This window comes from Lissotriton vulgaris, chromosome 10 (genome assembly GCF_964263255.1).
Source record: "Lissotriton vulgaris chromosome 10, aLisVul1.2, whole genome shotgun sequence".
In the NCBI taxonomy this organism is placed as follows: domain Eukaryota; kingdom Metazoa; phylum Chordata; class Amphibia; order Caudata; family Salamandridae; genus Lissotriton; species Lissotriton vulgaris.
This window is the reverse complement of record NC_141698.1, coordinates 1127019537-1127043512: the sequence shown is the minus strand read 5'-3', so window position 1 is coordinate 1127043512 and position 23976 is coordinate 1127019537. Positions and strand designations below refer to the sequence as shown.

General features: G+C 45.5%; 1 protein-coding gene across 1 annotated transcript in view; it reads right to left on the bottom strand.

Moving 5' to 3' along the window:
- The window catches only part of LOC147689434 (exocyst complex component 1-like), a 1248358-nt gene that overhangs the window by 191849 nt on the left and 1032533 nt on the right, over positions 1-23976 (bottom strand). The window contains exon 14 of the mRNA XM_086939926.1: positions 12570-12634. Coding sequence (XP_086796052.1) covers positions 12570-12634 — 65 coding nt within the window. The remainder of the gene's footprint in view (positions 1-12569; positions 12635-23976) is intronic.

Genomic DNA, 23976 nt, shown 5'->3' with positions numbered 1-23976 from the left:
GCCTGGAGCGCCCCGCCTTCTCTATTCAATGCAATTGTATGGTTTTACTATATATAATGTGTTATGTGAATAAAGCTCTAGATGACGACCCTTCCTGAACCTTAGTGGTGATGGAACCCGATTCTCCAGTGACTCAAGTCATTGTATTAAAGCCCTTTTGAACCGGACACCACGGACTCTGCCTCTCATTTTATGAGCTATCCTTATGTATAGAAATTATGACAGGGTAATAACTTATTTACCACATTAATCTGGCGCCGAATAGGGACAAGTCCCCTTCCCCACGCGCCGGCGATGTAGGTGCAGCCCCCTGACCCCTTCTATAGCCGTGACGGACTTCAAGTGTACACGACAGCGGGACTTCCTGCCAACTCCCTCAGGCCCACGGAGGAGACGGAGACTGCGACCAGGCATCCACACGAGGCGGTGAGGATTGCGGACCATCCCGACCAGAGCCCAAGCCGAGAGAGCAAGGTCCGAGGTATCCCGAGGCCCACCTGTTCCGAGCCACCTGTTCCGAGGCGCATGCGCAGCAGCAGTAGCAGTACCAGAAGCCGTAGCAGTCCAGTCCAGTATCAAGTTTCAGAGGCCTTCAGTTTTGCTTCCCGGTGAGTACCGTTATTGGGAACGCATAGAGACGGGTTCATTTATTTGAGCCCGGTCAAGACGGGTCTGGGTACACAGATCCGGTATAGACGTGTCCATTTAGGTGGATACGGTAAAGACGTGTCTCTTTATGGGACCGGTATGGCTGTACTGTTCTAGCAGTGCATAAAGTAATCGAGTTTTCAGGATTGTGTTTTTCTATGTACTAGGTAGGATGTATCTGTTTTTAATGTTTTAATGTCGTGGTATGAGTGATTGTTTTCAGTCTATTCTTGTGTTTATTGTGTTTTCATTCAAGTTCAAACATGCCGCTGTTTCCGAAATTACGTCAGATAGGGACCAGGAAAGGGATACTCGAAGAGGCAGTTCCCGTCCCGCCTAGGGACACTCCTGGCCATTTTATGTACCAAAAACATGGGCTAGATGCCATACTGTTTTTAGACTTATGGGTAGATTACACGAAGGATCTGGAAGAGAAATATAGATGGCCTGCCTCAGGGACATGGGATGCTGATTGTATCATGAAAGTAGAGGAAGCACTATGGAAAAAGAAAGCTAGACAGTCCCAGAAAGATGCCATAGAGTTGTGGCGTAAAGAAGCGCATAGGAGAACAGAGAAAGAAATCAACAAAGCAGAGAGAAGTAGAGAAGCAGCAGAAAAAGCCAAAGAAAAAGAGCTAAAAGAAGAAGGTGAACGGGTTAAGGCAGAACAAGTAGATAGACAAAGAAATGCCCTTATCAAAGGCATGTATCCCGTCCTCGCCGAAGGACTACCTGAAGTGACCCCGGAAGTACCCAGTAACTTGCCGCCACCACTGATCCCGACAAAAGTCCATAGTCATAAACAGACAGCAGCTGACATTTTTCTTTCCTCCTATTTAGAAGACGCTGCTCCAGATTATGTTAATGCAGATCTTCCTCCTCCTCCTCCTCCTGTCAACCACTCTAACAATCCTTTTCACCAACCGCCCGTAACACAAGATCAACCCGCACCAGTAGTGTCACTGACAGTGAATGATGACTCAAGTCAAGGGCCGTGGGAGGGGGGCCCACTAGAGACATACGGCACACCCCACCACCATCACGATCACTACGAGAATTAGCACTACAACGAACGCCAAAAACGACATCGACAACAGCACCTCTTAGACAAACTGTAACGCTTTCCAATTGTATATATGACCCAGTACCCGGTGTGGGCTCAATGATCGTATACTCAGTACGTTTAAGACGCGTTGCAGACTATTTGATCACTTTACCAGACATGAAGGAACATTTAGACAGAATATACCACTTCATTAGAACGGGGGAGGGACCAGAAAGTATACATGAGGCCATGGCGAATAGAAAGGCGGAGATTCAAAGCATGCTTTTACGATTTTTAATTAATTGCCTGATCAGGGAGCAAGACCAGCCAAGTAAAGAAGTAACTAAAGGTATGATCAATTGGAGTGACAACATAGCTGTCGGTAAACATGATACAATATCAAGGATAGAATGCATGTACAGGAAAATTCGTAAAGAAATTCTGAATATACACAAGAAAGAACAAGCCGAGAAAGAGGACGGCGTAGTCACAGACGAGGAAGAGACAGAAACAGAGGAAACGGATAAAATTCATTACGTAGGCAGGGCAAGACAGTTTGACAGGCCTAAAGGCCTAGATTACAGTAAACATTCCCTCCCTCCCATACCAGAAAGATATTCCCTTGAACACCTATTCCAAGCTACTGAACATGCACTGAAAAAACGAGTAGGGGGCGGTGAACTTTGTACTATGCATGAACAGGAACTAGCCCGGTCAGCAGTTCAATGGGCCTGTAATTCTAACATATATAATGATGACATAGTGGCACAAACATTTTTAAGCCTTCCTCCGGAAGAACAGCGTTTAGCTAGTATTTACATGGTTCAACATCTAATCACCTTGTACGAGAGCCAACATTCTGATCCAGGTCCCTTGTATAAATTATTGGACGACCTACTCCTGGAGAGATGGAGTGGCCTAAGTACCGAATTAATTAATGACATTCTAGACCAACGACATAAATACTTGACATTTCTGACCAGGCACTTGATTCCTGCCCCACACCGTGTCAGAAAGACCTTCCACATAGACAGACAGAACCCCCTACGAGAGGTTCATCCCGTTAGAACTGCAGGGGGTGAGCTTCAACGAGTATACGTTTACACCCCCTAACGAAAATGGACATACTGGAAATGAAAAAATGACTGCCCTGTTATGATAAAGACCCGGGTGGGTTCCACCGTGAATTAAAGGACATTCTCCGCATAGGGGATTACACATACGCTGACATCATTAAAGTATTGAAAGTACTATTACCAGCAGGCATTTATGAAAAGCTTAAAGAAAAAGATTGGGAGGTGGGAGAGGCAAAGATAAATTGGACAGAATTGGAAGACGAGGATAAACTTCGAGGCCCTGGTGTTGGTCTTGGGGATAAAGCTAAAGCACTACCAGAACTATTGATACAGGTCCTGCCGAGATTATTGGTTACTAAAAAGGAAGATTGGGATGCTATCTCTGCCTGCAAACAGAAACAAGATGAAGACACTAGTGATTTTTATTCTAGATTCGAAAAATGTTTTACTATTAATAGTGGCCTTAAGACAAGTAGTGAATCGTATCCACACCTTTTTGTGAACAAATTAGTGGAGAATTCCTTACCCTCGATCAGAAATAGAGTACAGAAAGTTGAGAGTACCTGGCAAGCAAATAGCCCTTCCCAAATGTTGCAAATGTTACAATATCACCAGAACCGAATTAGAGAGGAACAGGAACACGAAAAGAGACGTATGAAAGATACGAAAATGAAAGTACTAGTTGCACAATCAGTCCCAGCTGATGGCCATAAAAAGGGCACGGCACCTGTCAAAGGGAACTGTAATTATTGCAAGCAACCAGGTCACTATGTAAATGAATGTGCTGTCCTGAAACACAATATATCTACAGGCAAGACGAAAGAAAGACTGCGTCCTCCTAGACAGGATAACATCCCGCAGAACACGCAAATGCCACAGAACACGCAACAGACAGTAGCTGTACCCCAACCTATTGCCGCCACACAACATGTCACGCAACAAATGTACCAGTATGCACAGTCAGACTACCCAGACTATCAACAGTACTCATGAAACAGCCTAGAGAGGGAGGTTGGCTTGCCCCTTATTGAGGTTCCTGTAGATCAAGAGGGTCCCTATGTACATAGTCGTGTATTGGGAAAAGACAGAAAATTTCTGATTGACACAGGGGCGAGCAGAACTACCATCAGTCATGACGAGGTTCCAGGGGCACCCCTCTCAGGCTCACAGAATATTTCCCTGGGATTTTCAGGAAAGCCTATTGTTAACGAAGTGTCAAAGCCAGTTTCCCTAGGAGTCGGTCCATTGTCCCGCACTACAGACTTATTGCTTACTAAATCATGTCCAGAAAACTTGCTTGGTATAAAGACATTGAAAGAACTAGGAGCAGTGATTTGTTGTTCTACGGAAGGAGTGAGATTGTTTTTACGCGATTTTAAAGGACATTATGTGTTGAGAGATTTAGATCCCAGACTCCAGAATGTACCACAACATTTATGGGCGCAAGGTCCGACTGATGTAGGTTACATGCACATTACGCCATACCGTGTCACTCTCAAACAAGGAGTAGTACTGCCACGAATCCGACAATACAAGTTACCACCTGATGCTGTAGTAGCATTATTGAAAATTGTTGACAAACTCATTGCACAGGGAGTGGTTGTAGAAACGGACTCCAATGTATGTAATTCTCCTATCATTCCTATTCTTAAACGAACTGATCCAAATGCACCACCAGTCTACAGACTAGTGATTGACCTCCGAGAACTGAACAAATGCATAATACCGCAGTACCCAGTGGTCCCAGACATTTCTTCATTACTGACTGCAATTGATTCCGAAGCGACGTTCTTTACTGTAATCGATCTCAAGAACGCCTTCTTTAGTGTCTCGATCCACCCAGAAAGCCAATATCTTTTCGGATTCTGTTTAAATGGCCGAAGCTTCAAATTTACGAGGGCTCCTCAAGGGTTCACAGAAAGCCCTAGTATTTACAGTCAAGCATTGAAGAGACAACTAGACAGTATTCACATGCCTACTGACACTGCACTACTCCAATATGTTGACGATCTCTTGATAACAGCACGAGCAGAACGAGACTGTGAACGTGCGTCACTGACAGTCTTATACTTCCTGGCAGACAAGGGGCACAAAGTGTCCCCTTCAAAGTTACAATTCTGTGCCCAGCAAGTGGTGTACCTTGGACACTTGCTGTCCAAGAGGGGTAGACAGCTGACACCAGACCGCATTCAGTTAATCGCACATCTTCCACAGCCCAAGACACAAAAGGAAGTACGGGCCTTCATTGGCCTCACTTCTTACTGCAGACAATGGATTCCCCAGTACGCATATCTAGCCAAACCTCTCATACAGTTAACAACACAGGAGGCAGCGACTTCGACTGTCCTCCCTTGGACTCAGGAACATACACTTGCATTTGATGAATTGAAAAAAGCTCTATGTCAAGCACCAGTTTTAGCGACACCATGTTACAGCAAGCCTTTTACACTTTTTGTCACTGAACGCGAAGGCACAGCATTATCTGTCCTTACACAAGATCAAGCAGGAAAACACAAGCCTTGTGCTTACTTTTCTAGTACATTGGACCCAGTGGCCCAGGCTCTGCCTGCGTGCCTAAAATCAGTTGCAGCAACAGCTCTAGCAATCAGACAAAGCGATTCCATCGTGTTAGGACATCCCCTGACAGTGCAGGTTCCACACTCAGTGGAAGTTCTCTTGAACAGGACTCAGACACAACACCTGACTACAGCAAGACTGACAGGATATGAACTGACATTGTTCCAGCCACACATAGAGATCAGACGATGCAACACCCTGAACCCTGCTACACTTTTACCCTCAAGCACAGCAGACCCTACACCACATGACTGTGTGGAAGTAATTAATACAGTGACCAAACCAAGACAAGACTTGACAGACATTGCACTACCCGACCCAGACCTCACACTTTATGTGGATGGTTCATGCATGAGGACAAGCACAGGAGAGTTAGTGGCCGCATATGCAGTGACCACTGATACTGAAGTCGTAGAGACACATCGAATTGATACCCTGTCAGCCCAAGCAGCAGAGCTCATCGCTCTGACCCAAGCCTGTATACGAGCCAAGAACTTGAAAGTAAATATATACACAGATTCACAGTATGCCTTCGGAGTCGTTCACGACTTTGGAGTCCTCTGGCAGGAGAGAGGTTTTCTGACCTCTCATGGGGCCAAAATCCAGCATGGTCCCCTCATTCAGGCTCTGTTAGATGCAATACACATGCCTACAGCCATAGCCATCATGAAGTGCAAAGCACATACGAAAGTCACTGACACCATTTCCCAGGGTAACGACCTGGCAGATCGAACAGCTAAACTCACAGCCCAGACTCAAACGGACATTCCGACTGACACGACAAAGACAGAAGTACCATCACTGACAAACTGTATGACAGTCAGGGATCCCTCACAAGATGTACTCGACATTCAGACACATGCCACTCCAGACGAAATCAAGAAATGGACTGAACAAGGAGGGGTCCAGACAGACCAGGGTTGGATGACAAAAGGCAAAGCCACATGGTTTCTCCCTGACTCCATGGTTCAAGCTATCATAAATACAGCACATAGTCCAGCACACTTAGGAGAAAAAGCCATGTTAGACAGTTTACAGAACATCTGGTTCAACAAGCATCTACGTGCAGCAGCAAAACAGAAAGTGCGTACCTGCATGATCTGTTGTCAGTTCAATCCAGGAAAAGGCATTCCCGTGGAACAAGGTGGATTTCATCCTCCTGACCACCCTTTTGAAGTCCTCCAGATGGATTATATTCAGATGGACAGATGTCGAGGATACAAGTACTTCCTCGTAGTTGTATGTGCACTATCTAGATGGACAGAAGCGTACCCAGTCCCAGATTACACTGCTGTGACCACTGCCAAGCAGTTGGTCCGAGAATTCTTTCCACGATACGGCTTGCCCCGTGTCGTGTACTCAGATAACGGTCAGCCATTCTCTTCTGAACTGATGAAACAAGTATCTCTTCTGTTAGGGTACCAGTGGAGATTCCATTGCGTACGACATCCAGAGGCAGCAGGTCTCATAGAGAGACACAATCAGACACTCAAAACCAAGCTAGCGAAGGTCTGTGCAGAAAAAGGCGTGGATTGGATGGTAGCCTTGCCGGTTGCCCTCTTTTACATGCGTATGGTAGCTCATTCTAGAACCGGACTATCCCCGTACGAGGTGGTTTTTGGTAGACCGCCGAATATGTGGGGTACGCCTATGCCGAAAAAGATCACTGATGTCGACAGTAATATGCTGACAGATTACCTGGCTTCCTTGATGTCTGCACTCCTTTCTTGTCGTTCACAGGTCGCAGCTGCCTTTCCCGACAACACCCAGGTGAAAACCCATTCGATTGTCCCGGGGGACCTGGTTTTGGTCCGAAATTTTGATCGTTCAAGTCCTCTCGAGCCCCGCTGGCGTGCACCGAAGTTGGTTCTTCTCACGACGAGGACCGCCGTCAAGGTCGAGGGGAGGAAGGGCTGGCTCCATGCCCACCACGTGAAACGCTTCCATGGACTTGGTTCGGTAAAAGACTCGAAGGACTGCCTTGACTGCCTTGTGGAGAAGTGTGGCTCAGGGGTTAGAGGCGGCAGACCCGGAAGCTGAGATCGGCTCTGGACCAGGGTTCAATTCCCCACCTCGGCAGGTGTTGGGCTCAAAAAATTCCACGGACTCGATAATTCTCGCTCCGGTGCCTTCTCAACTCACGGGTTCACACTCTGCAACTCTGGGCAATAGCTTGCTTAATCTCCACAACGGCCCCTCGCGGCGGGATGCCTGGCTTTCACCTTGTGGATACCCTGCCGGGGTTATCTCACAGGGGAATACCAGGACGGGTTCCCTAAGCAAGCGCCGGGAAACCCTTTGTGGGTAGCTGTGCGCTATATAAGCTCAAATACATTTACTTGATATCAGTGACTCTAAGCTCCCTTTGCTAGAAAAGACTCCGCAACAGGAGTATAAACTGAAATTACGGTCTAGTAAGTCAGACAGCGTTTAATTGTTTAAGTCCCCCTCGGGTGAAGCGGTTAGACAGGTTCCTGACATGTATAAGATCGTAGACCCAAATAGACAGATAGACATAGAGAGATGAAAAGAAAATACTGCAAAAACTTACGCAGCAGATGCATAGTAACTCTGATCATTATGTTTTTTCTAAGTATATCGATTATATGTATAAGCTTGACGCTACATGTTTTCTTTCCTCCTCTTGGTTCACACATACATTCTTCCTCCAATGACACTGTAGAGCACACATTCAGTGATCTGCCACCCCATGAATTGTCATATCGACTAGCACTGCGTAACAATACTTTTATTCGTATGTTACACCATTCTCACCAGACCAGCAATGTAACGAATTGCTGGGTATGTGGCCGACTCCCACCTTATCAGAAAACGAAGGGAGTTCTGCCCCTCTTTCCTTATCCGTTTTCGCACAATGGTTCGTGCGGAGCTTGGTTTGCTTTAATGTCAACATTACAAGACAGAAAGTTCACAGATTCCCAGAGTGAATGGATTTGGGGGGACCTGAATATAGTAATGAATAAGGCATGTTTTCCCGACAAAGATGGTTTCCCCCAAAGGAAAGGAACAGATCTAGAAAATGAAGTGTACGAATTAGGTAATGTTTCCCTTAGCCTCATGATTCTGAACGTCCAGTCCGAGACAAATATAGGTTCACCGTTTATAACAGTCTTACCAGTGAAAGGTGAATTATGCGTTAGAAAGAATGGTTCCGTGCATTTAGGACACAGTGATTGTAATACTGTGGTTGACTTCAATGATAAAGGAAAGTCTACTTTCAAAGCCTCCCGCCATTCCTATTTCATTTGCGGTCAGACAGCCTATGTGCGTCTGCCTTTAGACTGGGGTGGGACGTGTTATATAGCGTTCCTACTGCCACCTGTCTTTCTAGCCCCGCCCCATTATCATCGAGATTCACGACTAGTACATGTTAGACACAGTAGGGAGATCGAGTCCCCAGTTGTCGATCAGACTGAGACAGCGTGGGAGCAATATACAGATTTCAATAGAGGATGCTTTTTCTTCATAGGTCCCATCCAAAACAGTAAATTAATACGCAGATTGACAAGAACTTTGGAAGCAGTAGTGAATGAGACTACTTCTGCTTTAGGAAACTTGACCGAGGAGCAGTCTGCTCTGAGACTTGTTGTTCTTCAGAACCGCCTTGTTCTTGACGTCATTCTGGCCGATAGGGGCGGAGCTTGTAGAGTGATCGACTCCAGTTGTTGTGTGTTTATTCCAAATAACGCACCGTCAGTGTATGCAGCAATAACGAGGCTCCATAAGATAGCTCACGAGATACACCAGAATCCAGGCACCTGGACTTGGTCCGGTTGGCTCTGGAGTGTGATATCAGCCTGGGGATGGAAAGTATTGTCCTTCCTAGGAATAATACTGCTCGTAGTATTCAGTTGCTGTCTCTGTCTGCAATGTGGCCCAGCGATTTGCGGCTTGTGTGCCACTGCCTGTATTCCCCGTACACATTCACGTTCACGTGCCCAAATGAAAAAGGACGAACAAATGATGCTGTATGAACAAATAGACGGCCTCATAAATATAGATATGTCCTGAAGGGCACAGTAGGGGACAAGGAGGGAATGAGGAAATAGAAATTTTACGTGGTCAGTGTGTCCCCCACTCGCACCCTATACATGTACCTATGCCCCATGTATGTCCATGTTATCATGTAATTCCCTTCTCCTGCCTGTAATAGTAATGCTTCTGCATTTCCGTCCAATGTTAGCATGTCAGTTATTAGGCCCTCCATGAATGAAACGTTAATTCTGCACTGAGGCCTACGTTGCCAATGCATTTACATGGTGCACGTTTAAAAGTCGAGATGCACACGTTTTTGTGGCACAGTCGAGCCAGGTCCCGAATTCAGGCTCCGAGCCTCTTCTGACTCTGAAAGCTGCAGTTTAGTTATGCATCCCTGACCTCTCACTTACTTCCTGCTTGGCCGAGAGGTGCCCAGCCTGGTCTGCCAAAGACAGTATTTTTCCTACAGTTATCTGCTCAGCTCCACAGAAACACATTCCAGTCTAGTGAAAGGGGTAAACATATTCCGCCTGCAGAAGATAGGGCCTAGCCTTTCTGTCTCCATTCAAGTGACTTACAGGACCCGTTTCCATAGAAGGCCCATGGCCCCACGCAATGCACGAAGAAATATATGCACACTCTAGAATTTAGTGATGAACAGCCTTTGTTCGAGAAACCTTTACTTCAGACAATACATCCTCCAAACACAAGATATCAGATATGCCAAAGGTGCAGGTCGTTCTGACATCCCAGACTCCTCTACTAGCGCTAAAGTCAGCTCCCCCCAGCTCTCCCCAGTTACACGTCAATTTCACGTCATGACCAGTTTTGCGCGCACAAGTAGGGTAAAGGTTCCTGCTGACCCTGCAGACCTCCTCTATGCATCCACCCACCTATGACACACCTATGACTCATCAAGTGAACACCCACGTGTACGCCTCCTTACACGCCTTCTTTCACGCCCATGTGTTCTTATCTCTCTCTCTTTCACTTGCTCCGCCTGGAGCGCCCCGCCTTCTCTATTCAATGCAATTGTATGGTTTTACTATATATAATGTGTTATGTGAATAAAGCTCTAGATGACGACCCTTCCTGAACCTTAGTGGTGATGGAACCCGATTCTCCAGTGACTCGAGTCATTGTATTAAAGCCCTTTTGAACCGGACACCACGGACTCTGCCTCTCATTTTATGAGCTATCCTTATGTTTCGAAATTATGACAGGGTAATAACTTATTTACCACAGTAGGTACGGGAATAGTCCGAACCAGGACTGCTGATAGACCAGCTTTCTTCCGCCTAGGTTCTTCACCAACTTCTGGAGAGCCCTCCGGTGAAACTTGTACAATATTAAGTTCAGGTGACGAAGCTCTTGAGGGAGAATGAGATGCACCGGAAACCTCCTCCGAGGCCCCAGCATATTCCTTGTCCCTCGACATCGATGGCCTCGACGTCGACAAATGACCCTCCCTCGACGTCGAACCCTGGTGATGCCCTGTAGGAGTCAAAGGCTGTGCAGATTTTGACGTCCTCATAGGAGACCTTGACGTCGACCTGGCATGACGTCGTGGCGATCTTGACTTCGAATGATGTCGCCGTCGAGACGACTTCGACGTCGAACGACGTCGACGCCGTGGTGATCTCGACGTCGAATGGTTCCTTACTCTCGACATCGACTGGTCTTCAAGTCTCTTCAGCGTCGGCAAGCTTCTTGACGTCGACCTACAGTGAGGTGACGGAGAGCGTCTCTACGTTGATGGGGGACTAGACAACGATACATGCTTCGACGTCGATAGACCCACATCTTGGCCATACCTCGGATCAGAAGCAGGACGCTTCGACATCGAGGTCTTTCTCCTCGACGGAGACTTACCCCGTCTCGACGTCGGAGACTGTTCAGGCCCTTTCTTTGACGGTGGCTGCGACACCGACGGCGAACAATCTGGAATATTCCTTTTTCTCGACGTTGTAGAGGCAGACTGTAGAAGGTGTTGATGCTTCTGATGAGAGGAGGGCTCTTGATCCCCAAGGCCACTTTCTGGATGTGTTTTTCCTCTCTCCATCACCGCCTGAAGCCGAATCCTCTCTCTATCACGGAGTGTTCTTGAGGAAAACCTTTGGCAGTGATAACAGGCGTCTACCTTATGATAAGAAGGAAGACAGGCGATACACAAGGAGTGTGGATCTGACCTAGCCATCTTTTTTCCACAAGATGGACAATTTCTGTAGAGCGCTGGCATTTTGACAGAAAAAGATGACAAGTTTGTCAGAAAAAGAAGGTAAAACTTCTTCCAGCACAGGAGAAATGCTAAACAGCAAGAAAAATAAAAATTTCTGACTAAAAAGTCAAAAAACTGTTGAGCTCAAGCTCCAGGATCATCACAGAAGGAGCTGGAAAAAAGAACTGACCTAACTGTCACCTGTGGTGCATGCTGGGAGCATAGGGCTCTCTGAGGTTCTTAAAGGCAAAGTACCTAGATTCTTGTAAGTCTTAAAGGCGAGGTACCAGTTTTATTTTCTGTCTCAGGACAGTAATTCCTATGCAGCCTATGGGCCAAGCTGCCTTCAAATACTTGTGTTTTTTTCCTTGTTGTGGAAAATAAAGAAATTCTTGTATGAAGCCATTTGGGTGTATGGTCTCTATTACAAGTTTGCTTAAGTAATTTATTACTATGCAAGTATAGCTGAGCTGTTTTCTGGCTGTTTGTCCCTTTGTCCCTTTTTTAGTTTGGATTTTATGGGGCTGCATTGTTCTGTATATATATCTGTATATATATAAATATATATATATATATATATATAAAATATATATATATATATATTTATATATAGTTATAAGCCCCGGGGTCCCGCACATAGGCGGGGATAATTCACTGCTTATGACTATTGATGAGTATCCCCTGGAAGAAAAGTCTGGTTCCATTTTCACTGTGCAAAAGGTGCATCACTAATGTGATTGCTTGAATGTCTTTCCAATTCAGAGCTTTCTCCAACCGGACAACAAAACGTAAGGGTTCTTGTAGAATTGGACAGAGTGTTAAAGTGTTGTGATAAAATGCTTACGAAGAAATGTGCCTGCATGCAGAACACTTTCTGAGTATGTTATGTTATTGGTGTCACTGTTGTTTCTCAGTGAGCAACAGCTGGATGGTGTGGTCCCACCTCCTAAAGTCCATCCACCCCACCCACACACAGCTCCTTCCTATTGCCTTGAGCATCACTTACTTGCTTTCCTGGTTACTCTCCTCTGCCATGGAACAGCTGAGTTCACTCATCATTGGGCTAGAGGACTGGGAGAAAAGAAGAAATGCAAAGGTGAGGCCCAATGCAGGGTCTTTAACAAGCCTCCTCAATCATAACAATCATGCCACTGTCTGTAAGGGTTAAGTATAGAACTGCAGTCAGTACTTAGGAACTGTGCAAGATTCTAACCATGCACATTGTGAACTTCAGAGAACCAAAGAAATACTTGTTGCTAATCCATACACTCCACCAGGGGCATTCCCTCTAAATGCATAGACGTTAGCATATTCTGAAATGCATTTGTTGTTACATGTATTAATTTTTGAAAATTTACTAAAGAAAACTAGCCTAATGGAGGCAACATTTTCCACCTTATTTACATTAAGCAAATCAGTCATAATAGAGAATATTTGTTTTAAAACCTCTTTCCAAAATGGATAAAAAAATGATTATTATTACAACGACCATTGCGAGGATTCTGGAAGCCACACAATCGGATCAGGTATTGCAGGGTCAGTCAGCCGCCTGTTTTTGCTGTCTGTTAAAGAAAAAAGCGATTGTGACCTACGGGCATATTTATCAAAGGTTTTGTGTCGCCCTTGCGCATGGGGACGCAGGGCAACGCAAAACCTAAATTCAGATTTACCAAGTGACGCAAGGCCACCCTGCGTGGCTGTGCGAGGCTTGGTAAATCCGGTGTAATGCACGGCAGTACAAGCCGCTGCCTCGTGTTACACTACTTGGTGGGGGAGTTAGGAGGGTGGAGTGTGGGTGTTTTCCACAGACCCACCCATATTCTGCTGCATTCCCGGATTTACCAAACTGATAGACTTGGGAATGAGTCATGATTGTCATTTATACGCCAGAGGAGCAACGAGGAGAAATATCTTTATTTTGTCTCATTGTTTCCGTTTGTGGGTGCTGTATTTGCACTTAGAAAGAGGAAAATGCCTCTGGGGATTGTTTTTGTGCAGGAAAGAGCCTCTTCCGGCACAAAACCAAAGCTGCCTACAACACAGGCACCCTTGAACCACGGCACACACGTGCCTGTGTTGGCGCGGGGCAGCACATTGCGTGCCAGCTCAAGGAGAGGACACGAATGCACCATATCATGTCAAATGAGGCACACTCCTTCCCCTTTACGCAATACATCGCAAGGTGTCCCCTAGACCCGAAAGTAGGTCTCGTGTCCATGGGGAGGAGTGGGGGGGATGCTCATGAATCCAGAGAAAGAGAGTTCACTTATAATGAATATATAGGACTAGAGGTGACTTTCCATTCAGCGTTACAGGATTATCTGTCATATTCTTAAACAGTAGAAAATGTAAAAGTGCACTTAATCCCAAACAGCTGAGGTGAACGTCAAAGACCACAGTCAATAAAAAGAAAAAAACTGCAAGCGGGTTGCACAGGAATGCCTGGCCCATCCATCTGGGGTCAAGGTCTACTATCTCGCCACATTGTGACCGGCTCTCCTGGTAGCGGCTCTTTCAGTGTCTGTGACTAGTAAATCACCCCCTCATGGAGTCCTCCTTGTCCCACTCATTAACATATGAGTAATCCATACCTCCATCACATCTTAAAATCCTTTTTAGATTTCGCAGAGAGACCTATTGCAGTCAAACCAGAAAGCTGAGTTCACGATGCGGATTTGTAGAAGTGCACGTGCTCGTGAACGCGCTTCTATCCCCCTGCCTTGCTCTTCAAAGGCTCCCCTTACCATTTGCTCCTGCCTCCCCGCCCACTGCTTCACACTTCACGGCCGCCAGGCCGTGACTCGCATTTCTGCCCAGCAGCTTCAAAGGGATCTGCTTCCCCGCCCACTGCTTCACACTTCACGGCGGCCGCATTTCTCCTTCCCCCTCCCCACAGCAATGCCAAGAGCTTGTTTCTCATCTGTCTATAACCAAATTCAGCCTCCGCTCTTGTTAAATAGGTTCCCACTCATAAACCACCTTTATAAGTGGCATTCAGCAGAGTCCAGATTTGCCATTCATTTTCTCATCTGTATTCTTTTTCTCTTTTAAGGGCTTTTCACATTCGTTCACACACCGCCCTTCTCCACCTCCCTTCCCGCCAGGTATCTTTCCTTCCTCTCTTGAAAATAAAAGGGTTTTTAAGCAGTGGCTAAAAATCCTTAGACGGCTCAGCTTTTCATCTTTTCTGCCGAGTTTAAAAGTTTACGCTTTGAGTTGGTTGGACTACGTTTTCCATCTCAAACTTTCATTCTCCTCTCTTAATTTAATCTGAGGAACATTTTTAAATGAGTTCGGACCCCATTGCCCTCCGCCTTTCTCCTTGATAAAATTTGTGCCTTTGCACTGTGAATGGTAGCCACTATTTACCAACGCACATATGGAATGCCAGCGTAGCCTGTGGCAGTGATGGCTCTGCTGCTAGAAGCAACAAGGAGAGGTGTGCACTGACACCGGAACCGAAGGGGGCTCTACTTCTGGTGCGTCTACGTAAGAGGATGTTGAAAATATTGAGTTGGGAAAAGAGACACTGTTTAAACAATATCTCCTTTCCTAGTGTGCTTGTGAACCGGCGCAAAGATTCAAACCCGGCTCCCCACCTCCAAGGTCGACAGGTCATGCCGTTACGCCACATCCTCTGTCCTGTCGCTTCAATGTATTTTTTACCATTTAATCAGTAGCACTCCGAACAAGTGCATGTTTGTGCAGACTGATCCCCCAGCATTGCTGCACCCGCCATCCTCTGCCCTGGTCATTACTTTCACCTGCCACCCCACCCTGTCATTGCTTGTTGCTTTTGTAATTTGTTCACTTGTAATGTTCTCTTATACCAGTCCGCCCGCCCCTGCCGATGTGTACACTCGCAGCCGCTCTAACCTTAGGCAACAACGGCTTGGACATTCACCACTTAGACATTTAATTTTGACCACCACCCCAGCATCAGTAACTGCACCAGGTACCCTATAAATGCAAGCACCTTGTGCCCAGTCTTATACTCCATCAGGAATTTTTAACTTCACATTAAACCGTTTGCGGTGAGAGCAACGTAAAGGACTTTTCCGCCCGCCCCTGCAAATGTGTATGCAGGCAGCAGCTTCAGCCTTAGGCACCAAGGCTGTGGTATTAACTAGCACCTCACTAGTTGCACCAAGTAGACGAGCACTGTCTTGCTGCCCCGCCCCACACCTCTCCCCACCTTTGCCGCTGGTTAAAAAGTAGGCTCCTTTCAGCAAACCCGAACTGCTTACTGCTTTAACATATTCTGGCGCCCGTGTTTGTTTTCTTTAATGGCACCCATATTGTCTTAATCTTTTACAGTTGTTTGCGTGGGCGCTTGGTTTTATTTAATGCCTGTGAAAGATAACAGAACTGTGTTCAGCTTTCACAGTTCTTTGCTTAATACTTGTAGGTAGACAACAACGTTCACAAAGCACTTTATGTTAACAAACCGCTTTACATGATGGTGAAACAAACCTGCTTACTGCTTTAACATTTTTTGTGTGCGTGTTTGTTTTCTTTAAGGGCGCCTGAATTGTCTTCATCTTTCACAGTTCTTTGCGTGCGCTCTTGGTTTACTTTAATGACGGTGAAATAAAACAAAAAATGTGTTCAGCTGCCTCCTCCTTTAGCGATTTAGCATTACTCTTATTGCTAGCACCCCTCCCCACCCCCTCAAACTGCACACCTTAGCCTAAACACAGGTCGCGATATCCTTCAATCTAACTGGCGCCACCTACATTTACGTGGATGAAAGGCCGAAACAATTCACAGGATCAACTGTCAGTGGCTTTCCCTCCCTTGCAGCCACATGTCCCAGCCGCCCGCTGACTGGCAAGAGCAGGATTTGTGATCATTTGTTTTCCTTCACTTTGTGTGTGGCCTAACTTAGCACAACTGCCAGCAATCACACAGTTATTCCGTGGCTTTGTTTGTACCGGTGCCATAACGTTCCCAACAAATGCAGACTACATTTTTTGAATGAATACCACAAATAAATGTTTTGGCTGGAAATTACCCGTTACACCTACTTAATGCATATGGAAATTGCTCTTACTAATTTTATATAGCGCAAACTCGACCTGAAGGTAGGTTTGGGAAATATTTCATGAATGCATTACGTGCATCCATATGTCCCAGCCGCCCGCTGATAGGCACGGGCAGGATTTGTGATCACGAAATATGCACAGTGGCACAACAAAGTAGGCTGACAGAAATAAAGAGCGTCAGTCATATGGCTTTATTTACCTCTTTTACGTCGCCAAGGCATGTGCTAATGACAGGCTTTCTGACAGCGCAGCCAACATCAGACAAGCAATCTTTTACAGTTGTTTGCGTGGGCGCTTGGTTTTATTTAATGCCTGTGAAAGATAACAGAACTGTGTTCAGCTTTCACAGTTCTTTGCTTAATACTTGTTTTTAATGTTAGTGAGGCTCAGAAAACATGCCTCTTTTGTTGAAACCACACTCCTCCTTTTTATAATACTTAAAACATCGTAGCAGTGTTCTGAAAAATGACTTGTTTTTTATTGCAGTTGAGTACACTCAACTTCCCACTCCCCTACAAATTTGTCAACTCCCCAGGTCCATCGCCCCTTCTCTGAATAGAAGCCGTCTTTGCAGTGGCTTTCAGAGCCACAGGGAGCCAGACACATCATTCTATTACATTTTCAGGGCTATCTTTACATGCTGGCTGCCCCTCTTCTTCCCGTTGGCTCACTGCACAAGTGTTACTGGGACAGAGAGGGGGCACAGCATAGACAAAAGGGGTTACTTCCACCTCCCAAGTGGACAATAGCAACTGCGTCGGGGTCCGTCATGAGTGTATTTAACATGGACATCAATGTTGTGGAGGCTTCGTGCAGGCCTCCAGATGTCTCAGCCCCACTTTGCTGCCATTCAGTGCCCATGCACTAGGCTCCTGGCTCCCAACGGAAGGGAGCAGCTGAACTTCTAAAGTCACCGCCTGTTGTGTCCCCACGGCAGCTTCCTCTGTGATAAAACTGCAGGATCAAAGGGAAGTTGTCGTAAAACCTCTTTCTGCAGACCGGACAGTCTTCGCTCTGTGAAAGCCGCGGGGTCTCCTTTAATTGTCCACAGACAGCTGCCGAGGTGAAACTCGTCACATCTGTTTATTTCCAAAGCCCTACTTCCTTCCTTCCGGCAGCTGTGGGGTTCAGCCAATAATGTGCTGTGGCTCCTCACATTTTTCAACTCTTTTGAATGTATATAAAGCAATACCTGGTCAATAATTAATAGTGCAATGTCCAGTGACTCTCAATATTAAAGTATTTTACTTAGCTAAAAGGTTGTTTTAAATAAAGAAATGTTGCCCCGTGGAATGGATTACAGGTAGGAGACAGAGGTGAGTGGCTTACCTTTGTTTAAGCAATTTGTGCATGGTTTTGCCACACACACACACACAACCACACACACATACCAACACACATACCCACACACACACACACAACCCCACACACACACCACCCCACACACACAACCCCACACACACACACAACAACAACCACACACACACACAACCACACACACACACAACCACACACACACAACCACACACACGCAACCCCACAAACACACAACCACACCCCAGGGTAGCAAAACATAGCATAGCAAAACAAAACATAGCATAGCATCACAAAACATAGCATAGCATAACAAAACATAGTATAGCATAACAAAACATAGCATAGCACAACAAAACATAGCATAGCACAACAAAACATAGCATAGCACAACAAAACATAGCATAGCACAACAAAACATAGCATAACAAAACATAGCATAACAAAGCATAGCATAACAAAACACAACAAAACATAGCATAACAAAACATAGCATAGCATAACAAAACATAACAAAACACAACAACACATAGCATAACAAAACAAAGCAAAACACAACAAAGCATAGCATAGCTTAACAAAACACAACATATCATAGCATACCAAAACATAGCATATCAAACACAACACAACATAGCATAGCATAACAAAACATAGCATAGCAAAACAAAGCATAGCATAATAAAACACAACAAAACATAGCATAGCATAACAAAACATAGCATAGCATAACAAAACGTAGCAAAGCGCAGCATAGCAAAACATAGCATAGCAAAACATAGCATAGCAAAAGATAGCATAGCATAACATAGCATAGCATAATAAATCAAAGCATACGATAGCAAAACATAGCATAGCATATCAAAACAAAACATAGGATAGCAAAACAAAACATAGCACAACAAAACATAGCATAAAAAAACACAACAACACATAGAATAACAAAACATAGCAAAACACAACAAAACGTAGCATAGCTTAACAAAACGCAACATATCATAGCATAGCAAAACATAGCGTAGCATATCAAACACAACAAAACATAGCATAACAAAACATAGCATAACAAAGCATAGCATAGCAAAACATAGCATAGCAAAACATAGCATAGCAAAACATAGCATAACAAAACATAGCATAACAAAACACAGCATAGCATAACAAATCAAAGCATAGGATAGAAAAACATAGCATAGCATAACAAAACAAAACATAGGATCGCAAAACAAAACATAGCATACAGCATCACTCAGCACCACCGCAGCATCACTCAGGGGCACCACAACATCACTATGCTCTTCCACAGCATCACTGAACCCCACTGCATCACTCGTCGCCACCACAATATCACTCAGCGTCACCACAGCATCAATCTGTGCAACCATTCAACAACAACTGGTTCAAATATGTTCTCTCAATGTTTCAAGCTTTATGACAAATGTCACAAAAAGATGTTAATATTTCACTTCTGTTCTTGGATTTTCGTTTCAATAAAATACACTGAAAATAATCTTCACAAAAGTTATTTACAAAAGTTTAAGCTATTGCCATTATCAATTACAATAACTTTTATTTAAGTATACAATATTTAAAAAAATTAAAAGCCATTGTTATTTGTAATATCAATACATGTAAGTCACGTAAATACAACACATATTGCATTACAAATGCTATAGGTGTCACATTTGTGAAAGTTATAACTATTGGCATTGTAAATAACAGTGCTACTAATTTCGCTATGTTCAAAACCAACACATAAATAAACAAGCATTTACAATGCAATGGTTTTGCCTTTGGAAAAGTTTGAGCTATTGACATTGTAAATGACAAAATTTGTATTTATGTGTTGGTTTTGAAAACAGATAAATAAATGGCATTGTCATTTACATTGCCATTAGCTTAATCTCTCGCAAATGCGAGACCTATTGCATTGCAAATGCTTGTTTGATGAAGTGTGAGAGCCAGGATCTGAACGCAGGAGTCATGCCTCGTGTCAAATTACCCTCTAGCATGTCTGCTGTGCCCCGAGAACAGTTTTGTCTTACAGAAGGATTAATAATCCTCTTTCTGTAATACTGAATGCAGTTCCATTCTTGCATGTCTGGCCCCATACAAATGAAAGAATTCCTTTGCCCATATTCCATATTACTGAAACATGCGTACACTCAGAGGTCCAGGGAAAACTGTAAATGAGCGCTGCGCAGGAGGTGGCGCACATAAAGGACTATGCAGGATGCCACTTGGTAGGAAGTCAGGAGGACTCAAGAAAGGGACCATATCAGGCAACCAGGGTGAATGCACACATACAGTGACAGTGCGGGCGGGGCTAAGCTTCTAGTATCCACACATAGGGACTCAGCCCCTGAGCACTTAGCCTCTTCGCTGCGGCGGACATTCCGCTGCAGTACTGAAAACTAGCCACCACTTAACTCCATTCACCCACAAGTCATTGAACTAAAGTGCGCTAACAGCACTTTTCGAGCAGCGCCAGCGAGCTACTCTGCTAATCAATTCAGCCCATGCAGAGTGCTGGATTGAGCAAAAGCAACCATGAACACTAAAAATAAACCTAACAGGAGCAAAAATCTCGATTTATGGTATGTGTAGAGACAGGATGCGGCGTGGAAACCAGCATATTCTCGCCATTGGTGGCTTAGACGCCCATTACGCCATCCCTAAAACAAAGTTATCCTCCATGCAAACTAATAGTCAAAAAACTCGCCGTAAACACCACAGGTGGAAACACTCCTTTGAAACACGAGGCGGAGTTAATCTACAACCATGTGACCGCAAACTGAGACAAGAAATAAAAGAAATAGTTTTCTCTGTCGAAAAAGTAATAGAAGAAAAAATATATAATAGAACAAGACAGAAAACATTTTTGTGTGCACAGTTGTACATTATGTAATAGTGAGCATGCGGAAAGCCCTGTGCATAGCTGCAAGTATAAATTCGCAAATGTTTTTCATTCAGGAGTGTTACAGAAAATCTGCGATTGTGAATTCTAAGATTCTGAAATCTCTAAACCGAGTATTAGAAGATAACTTATAGCAATTGGACCATTATTGCACGGCACACAATATTTTTTACTATAAAAAAGCCAAGTCTGTTGGCTTTGACAATATTTGTTTTGCAATATTTGCTTAACAGCTCACAGTCCAGACATCAAAGCATTCCGACTGTAACTTTTTTTAACCTTCGAAAGAACTAAAACCAGGATGCTGCGTTGTTCCAAATGGAACAGAAAAGGGAAACTTTTTTTTCGTTGTATTGTTTGTTTTTCTCCCTAAAACATTTTTGTGTAGACAAACCTGAAAACGAAGGCGTCAAACTTGAGACACCAGAATAAACTGTAAACTACATGGAAGCCTCGTGCAGAGGCCACAGCGTAAAACTTTAAATTCATTCCCCGGTGCCGACCGGAGTCCTTCTGCAACCACCGCGATGCCCCCAAAAATGAAATAAAGCAATAAACGTTGTCAGTGTTCTCATACTGCTAGACCGGAGTCCTTCTGCAACCACCGCGATGCCCCCAAAAATGAAATAAAACAATAAACGTTGTCAGTGTCCTCATACGGCTCGAAACGTTTGACAATAAGGAGCCATGTAGAAATAAAAAATAAAAATAGACGCTGCATCTTTAAAGCCCAAGGCTGCGACATTTTTCGAGTTTAACAATGGAACATTTCCGAGTGTTTCCCTGCAGCGGCCTGCCAAGCATTGGCAGCGGCAGGAGAGCGAGCAGAAACTTGTTCCGTTCAGCCCCGGACAGGCTTCACAACTTCCTTCCTGACTTCTAATTGAACAGAAAGAGGAGAGCAGCAGGGCTGGGGCGGCCCAGGGACCTCTGCAGCGCACCGGGGGCCGAGGTGGAGAGCCACCTATGAGGCAGGGGCGGAGCCTGGCCGGGGGGAGGAGGACGGAGGGGCTGGGGCCTGCCGCTGCGGCTCCCTCCCGGGAGGAAATGGCCTCCGCAGGCGGTAGGGAGGAGCAGGCGGGAGCTGTAAGCAGCTGCGTTCCTGCTGCTCGGGCGGCTCCGGCCAGGCACTGATGGGACCTTGAGCCCGGGCAGGCTGCAGGAGCCCGGGGGGCCCGCTCCAGAGCCCCCGCATCACACCGCAGGTAAGGGCTTGCGTGTTGTGAGCGCTTGCATTCTTTTGTGAGCGGGAGGAGGCGGAGTGTGCCTTCACCCTGTGCTTTGCAGCTCCCTTGTTGCTGCTAAGAGAGCAGGGTGAAGGGAGACCGTGTTACAGTATGGGCAAACTACACATACATTGTATTTAATTATCGCTTCCTACCCCAATGCGAGGCGTTGAAGCGCTTGAGCATGTGTTGTCTCAGTAGGATTTTGCTTTTACCACGTAACCCGTAGTATATCGAGAATTAGTCCAGTCTGGAGCAACTAATCTTCTGTAGAGTTGTATAGACGTTAGCGCTTAGAAATAGGAGTGCGGTTCGTGGCGATATATATAAACATTAATGCTTTTAACAATAAAAACAACTAGACTTCTTCTAAACCACTGGGAAGATGGAACAAAGACACGGACAGCGGGAGGGGGGACGGACAGCGGGATACAATCATGCGGGACCAGGACAATCGAACAAATGACCATGTAAAAAAAAAAAATAAGTACACGCCCACAGTGGACACGTCTTCATGACGTTGCGAAAAGCCTAAAAATCGCTGGAACGCCCACGAATCTAGTCAGGCTATGACGGACAGATCTCTGTTCCAATGGCTAGCCTCCATTTATGGAGCTAGCCAATGGAACAGAGAGGCGGTGACCAAGCCACATACTGTTCTCATTAGATTTTGCCTGCGCCGATAGCTGCGCGGTGCGCAGCTTTCGACCAGGCGAAACCTAAAAATGTTTCATTTACAATACCAATAGCTCAAACTTTCCTAATGCGAGACCTATTGCATTGCAAATGCTTGTTTTAAATACTAAGATCTGGCACAGAAGTCCTACCTCTATGTCTATGCATACCATACACGTCACCTCCCTCTCTCCCACCTCCTGTCCTCCCTTCTGTCCTGCGCGGACGGCGCATCCAGCTTCAATACAAGTGTTCCTGGAAAGAGGAAAGAGCAGGCATGTGTTTTCACCGAAACCGGTTAACTTGCCTCTTACTATCGTGCGAAGCCGGCATATTTGTCTTGTTTCCTTTGTGCGTGGCTCCCCACCCGGGTGCCTAGCTGGTGTGGGGAGGTTAGGCCGCAATCAAGGGAGCCATAAGGGCACTCTTCAGGAGTTATTTCAGACCCCCACCCGGCGTGTCTCTGTATGGTGGGGGCGGCTGCAGCTCGACCTACAATGGACTCAAACCCAAGGATTCCTGGGTCCTCCCAGTTACTCGAGATGGTTATCGAATCACCTTCAGGGAGACCGCACACAAGCAGTATTGAAGACCACGCAGCTTTTGAAAGACCCAATGAAACGTTTAACATTACTCAACTGCGTTTAAGCACTCTTGGACAGAGGGACAGTTGTTCCAGTCCCTCTAGTCAAAACAAACAGGATTCTATTCCATTCTATTTTTGGTTCCAAAATCAGACTGCAGCTTTCGCTCTGTTCTGCACCTCAAAGCCCTAAATTATTTTGTGGCAGTAGAACCCTTCAGGACAGGGACGCTTCAATCTCTAAGACCTCGCATGACAAAAGGCCACTCTCTCATGACGCCACACCTTCAGGATGCATGCTTCCACGTTACGGTGCATGTGGAGAGTCAACGGTTCCTCAGGTTGGCCATGGGAAGGTCTCAGTTCCAGTTTTGTGCGTTCCCCTTTGGTCTGACGTCTCAACGTGTCTTCACACAGGTGCTGGTACAGGTGGTGGTTTCTTTACAACTTCAGGGCTTTGCTGTTTTTCCCGACCTTGAAGACCGGTTGCTCTCTGCTGACTCGAGTTCCAATGCAGAGGCAGCAGTGACAGCGGCGACAACCTGGCTTCAGCAACTGGGATTCCTGGTCAATCTGCAGAAGTTGCAATTGGTGGCATCGCAGATCAGACAATTTATTGGAGGCTGGATCGATACAACAGCGGGGGTAGTTTT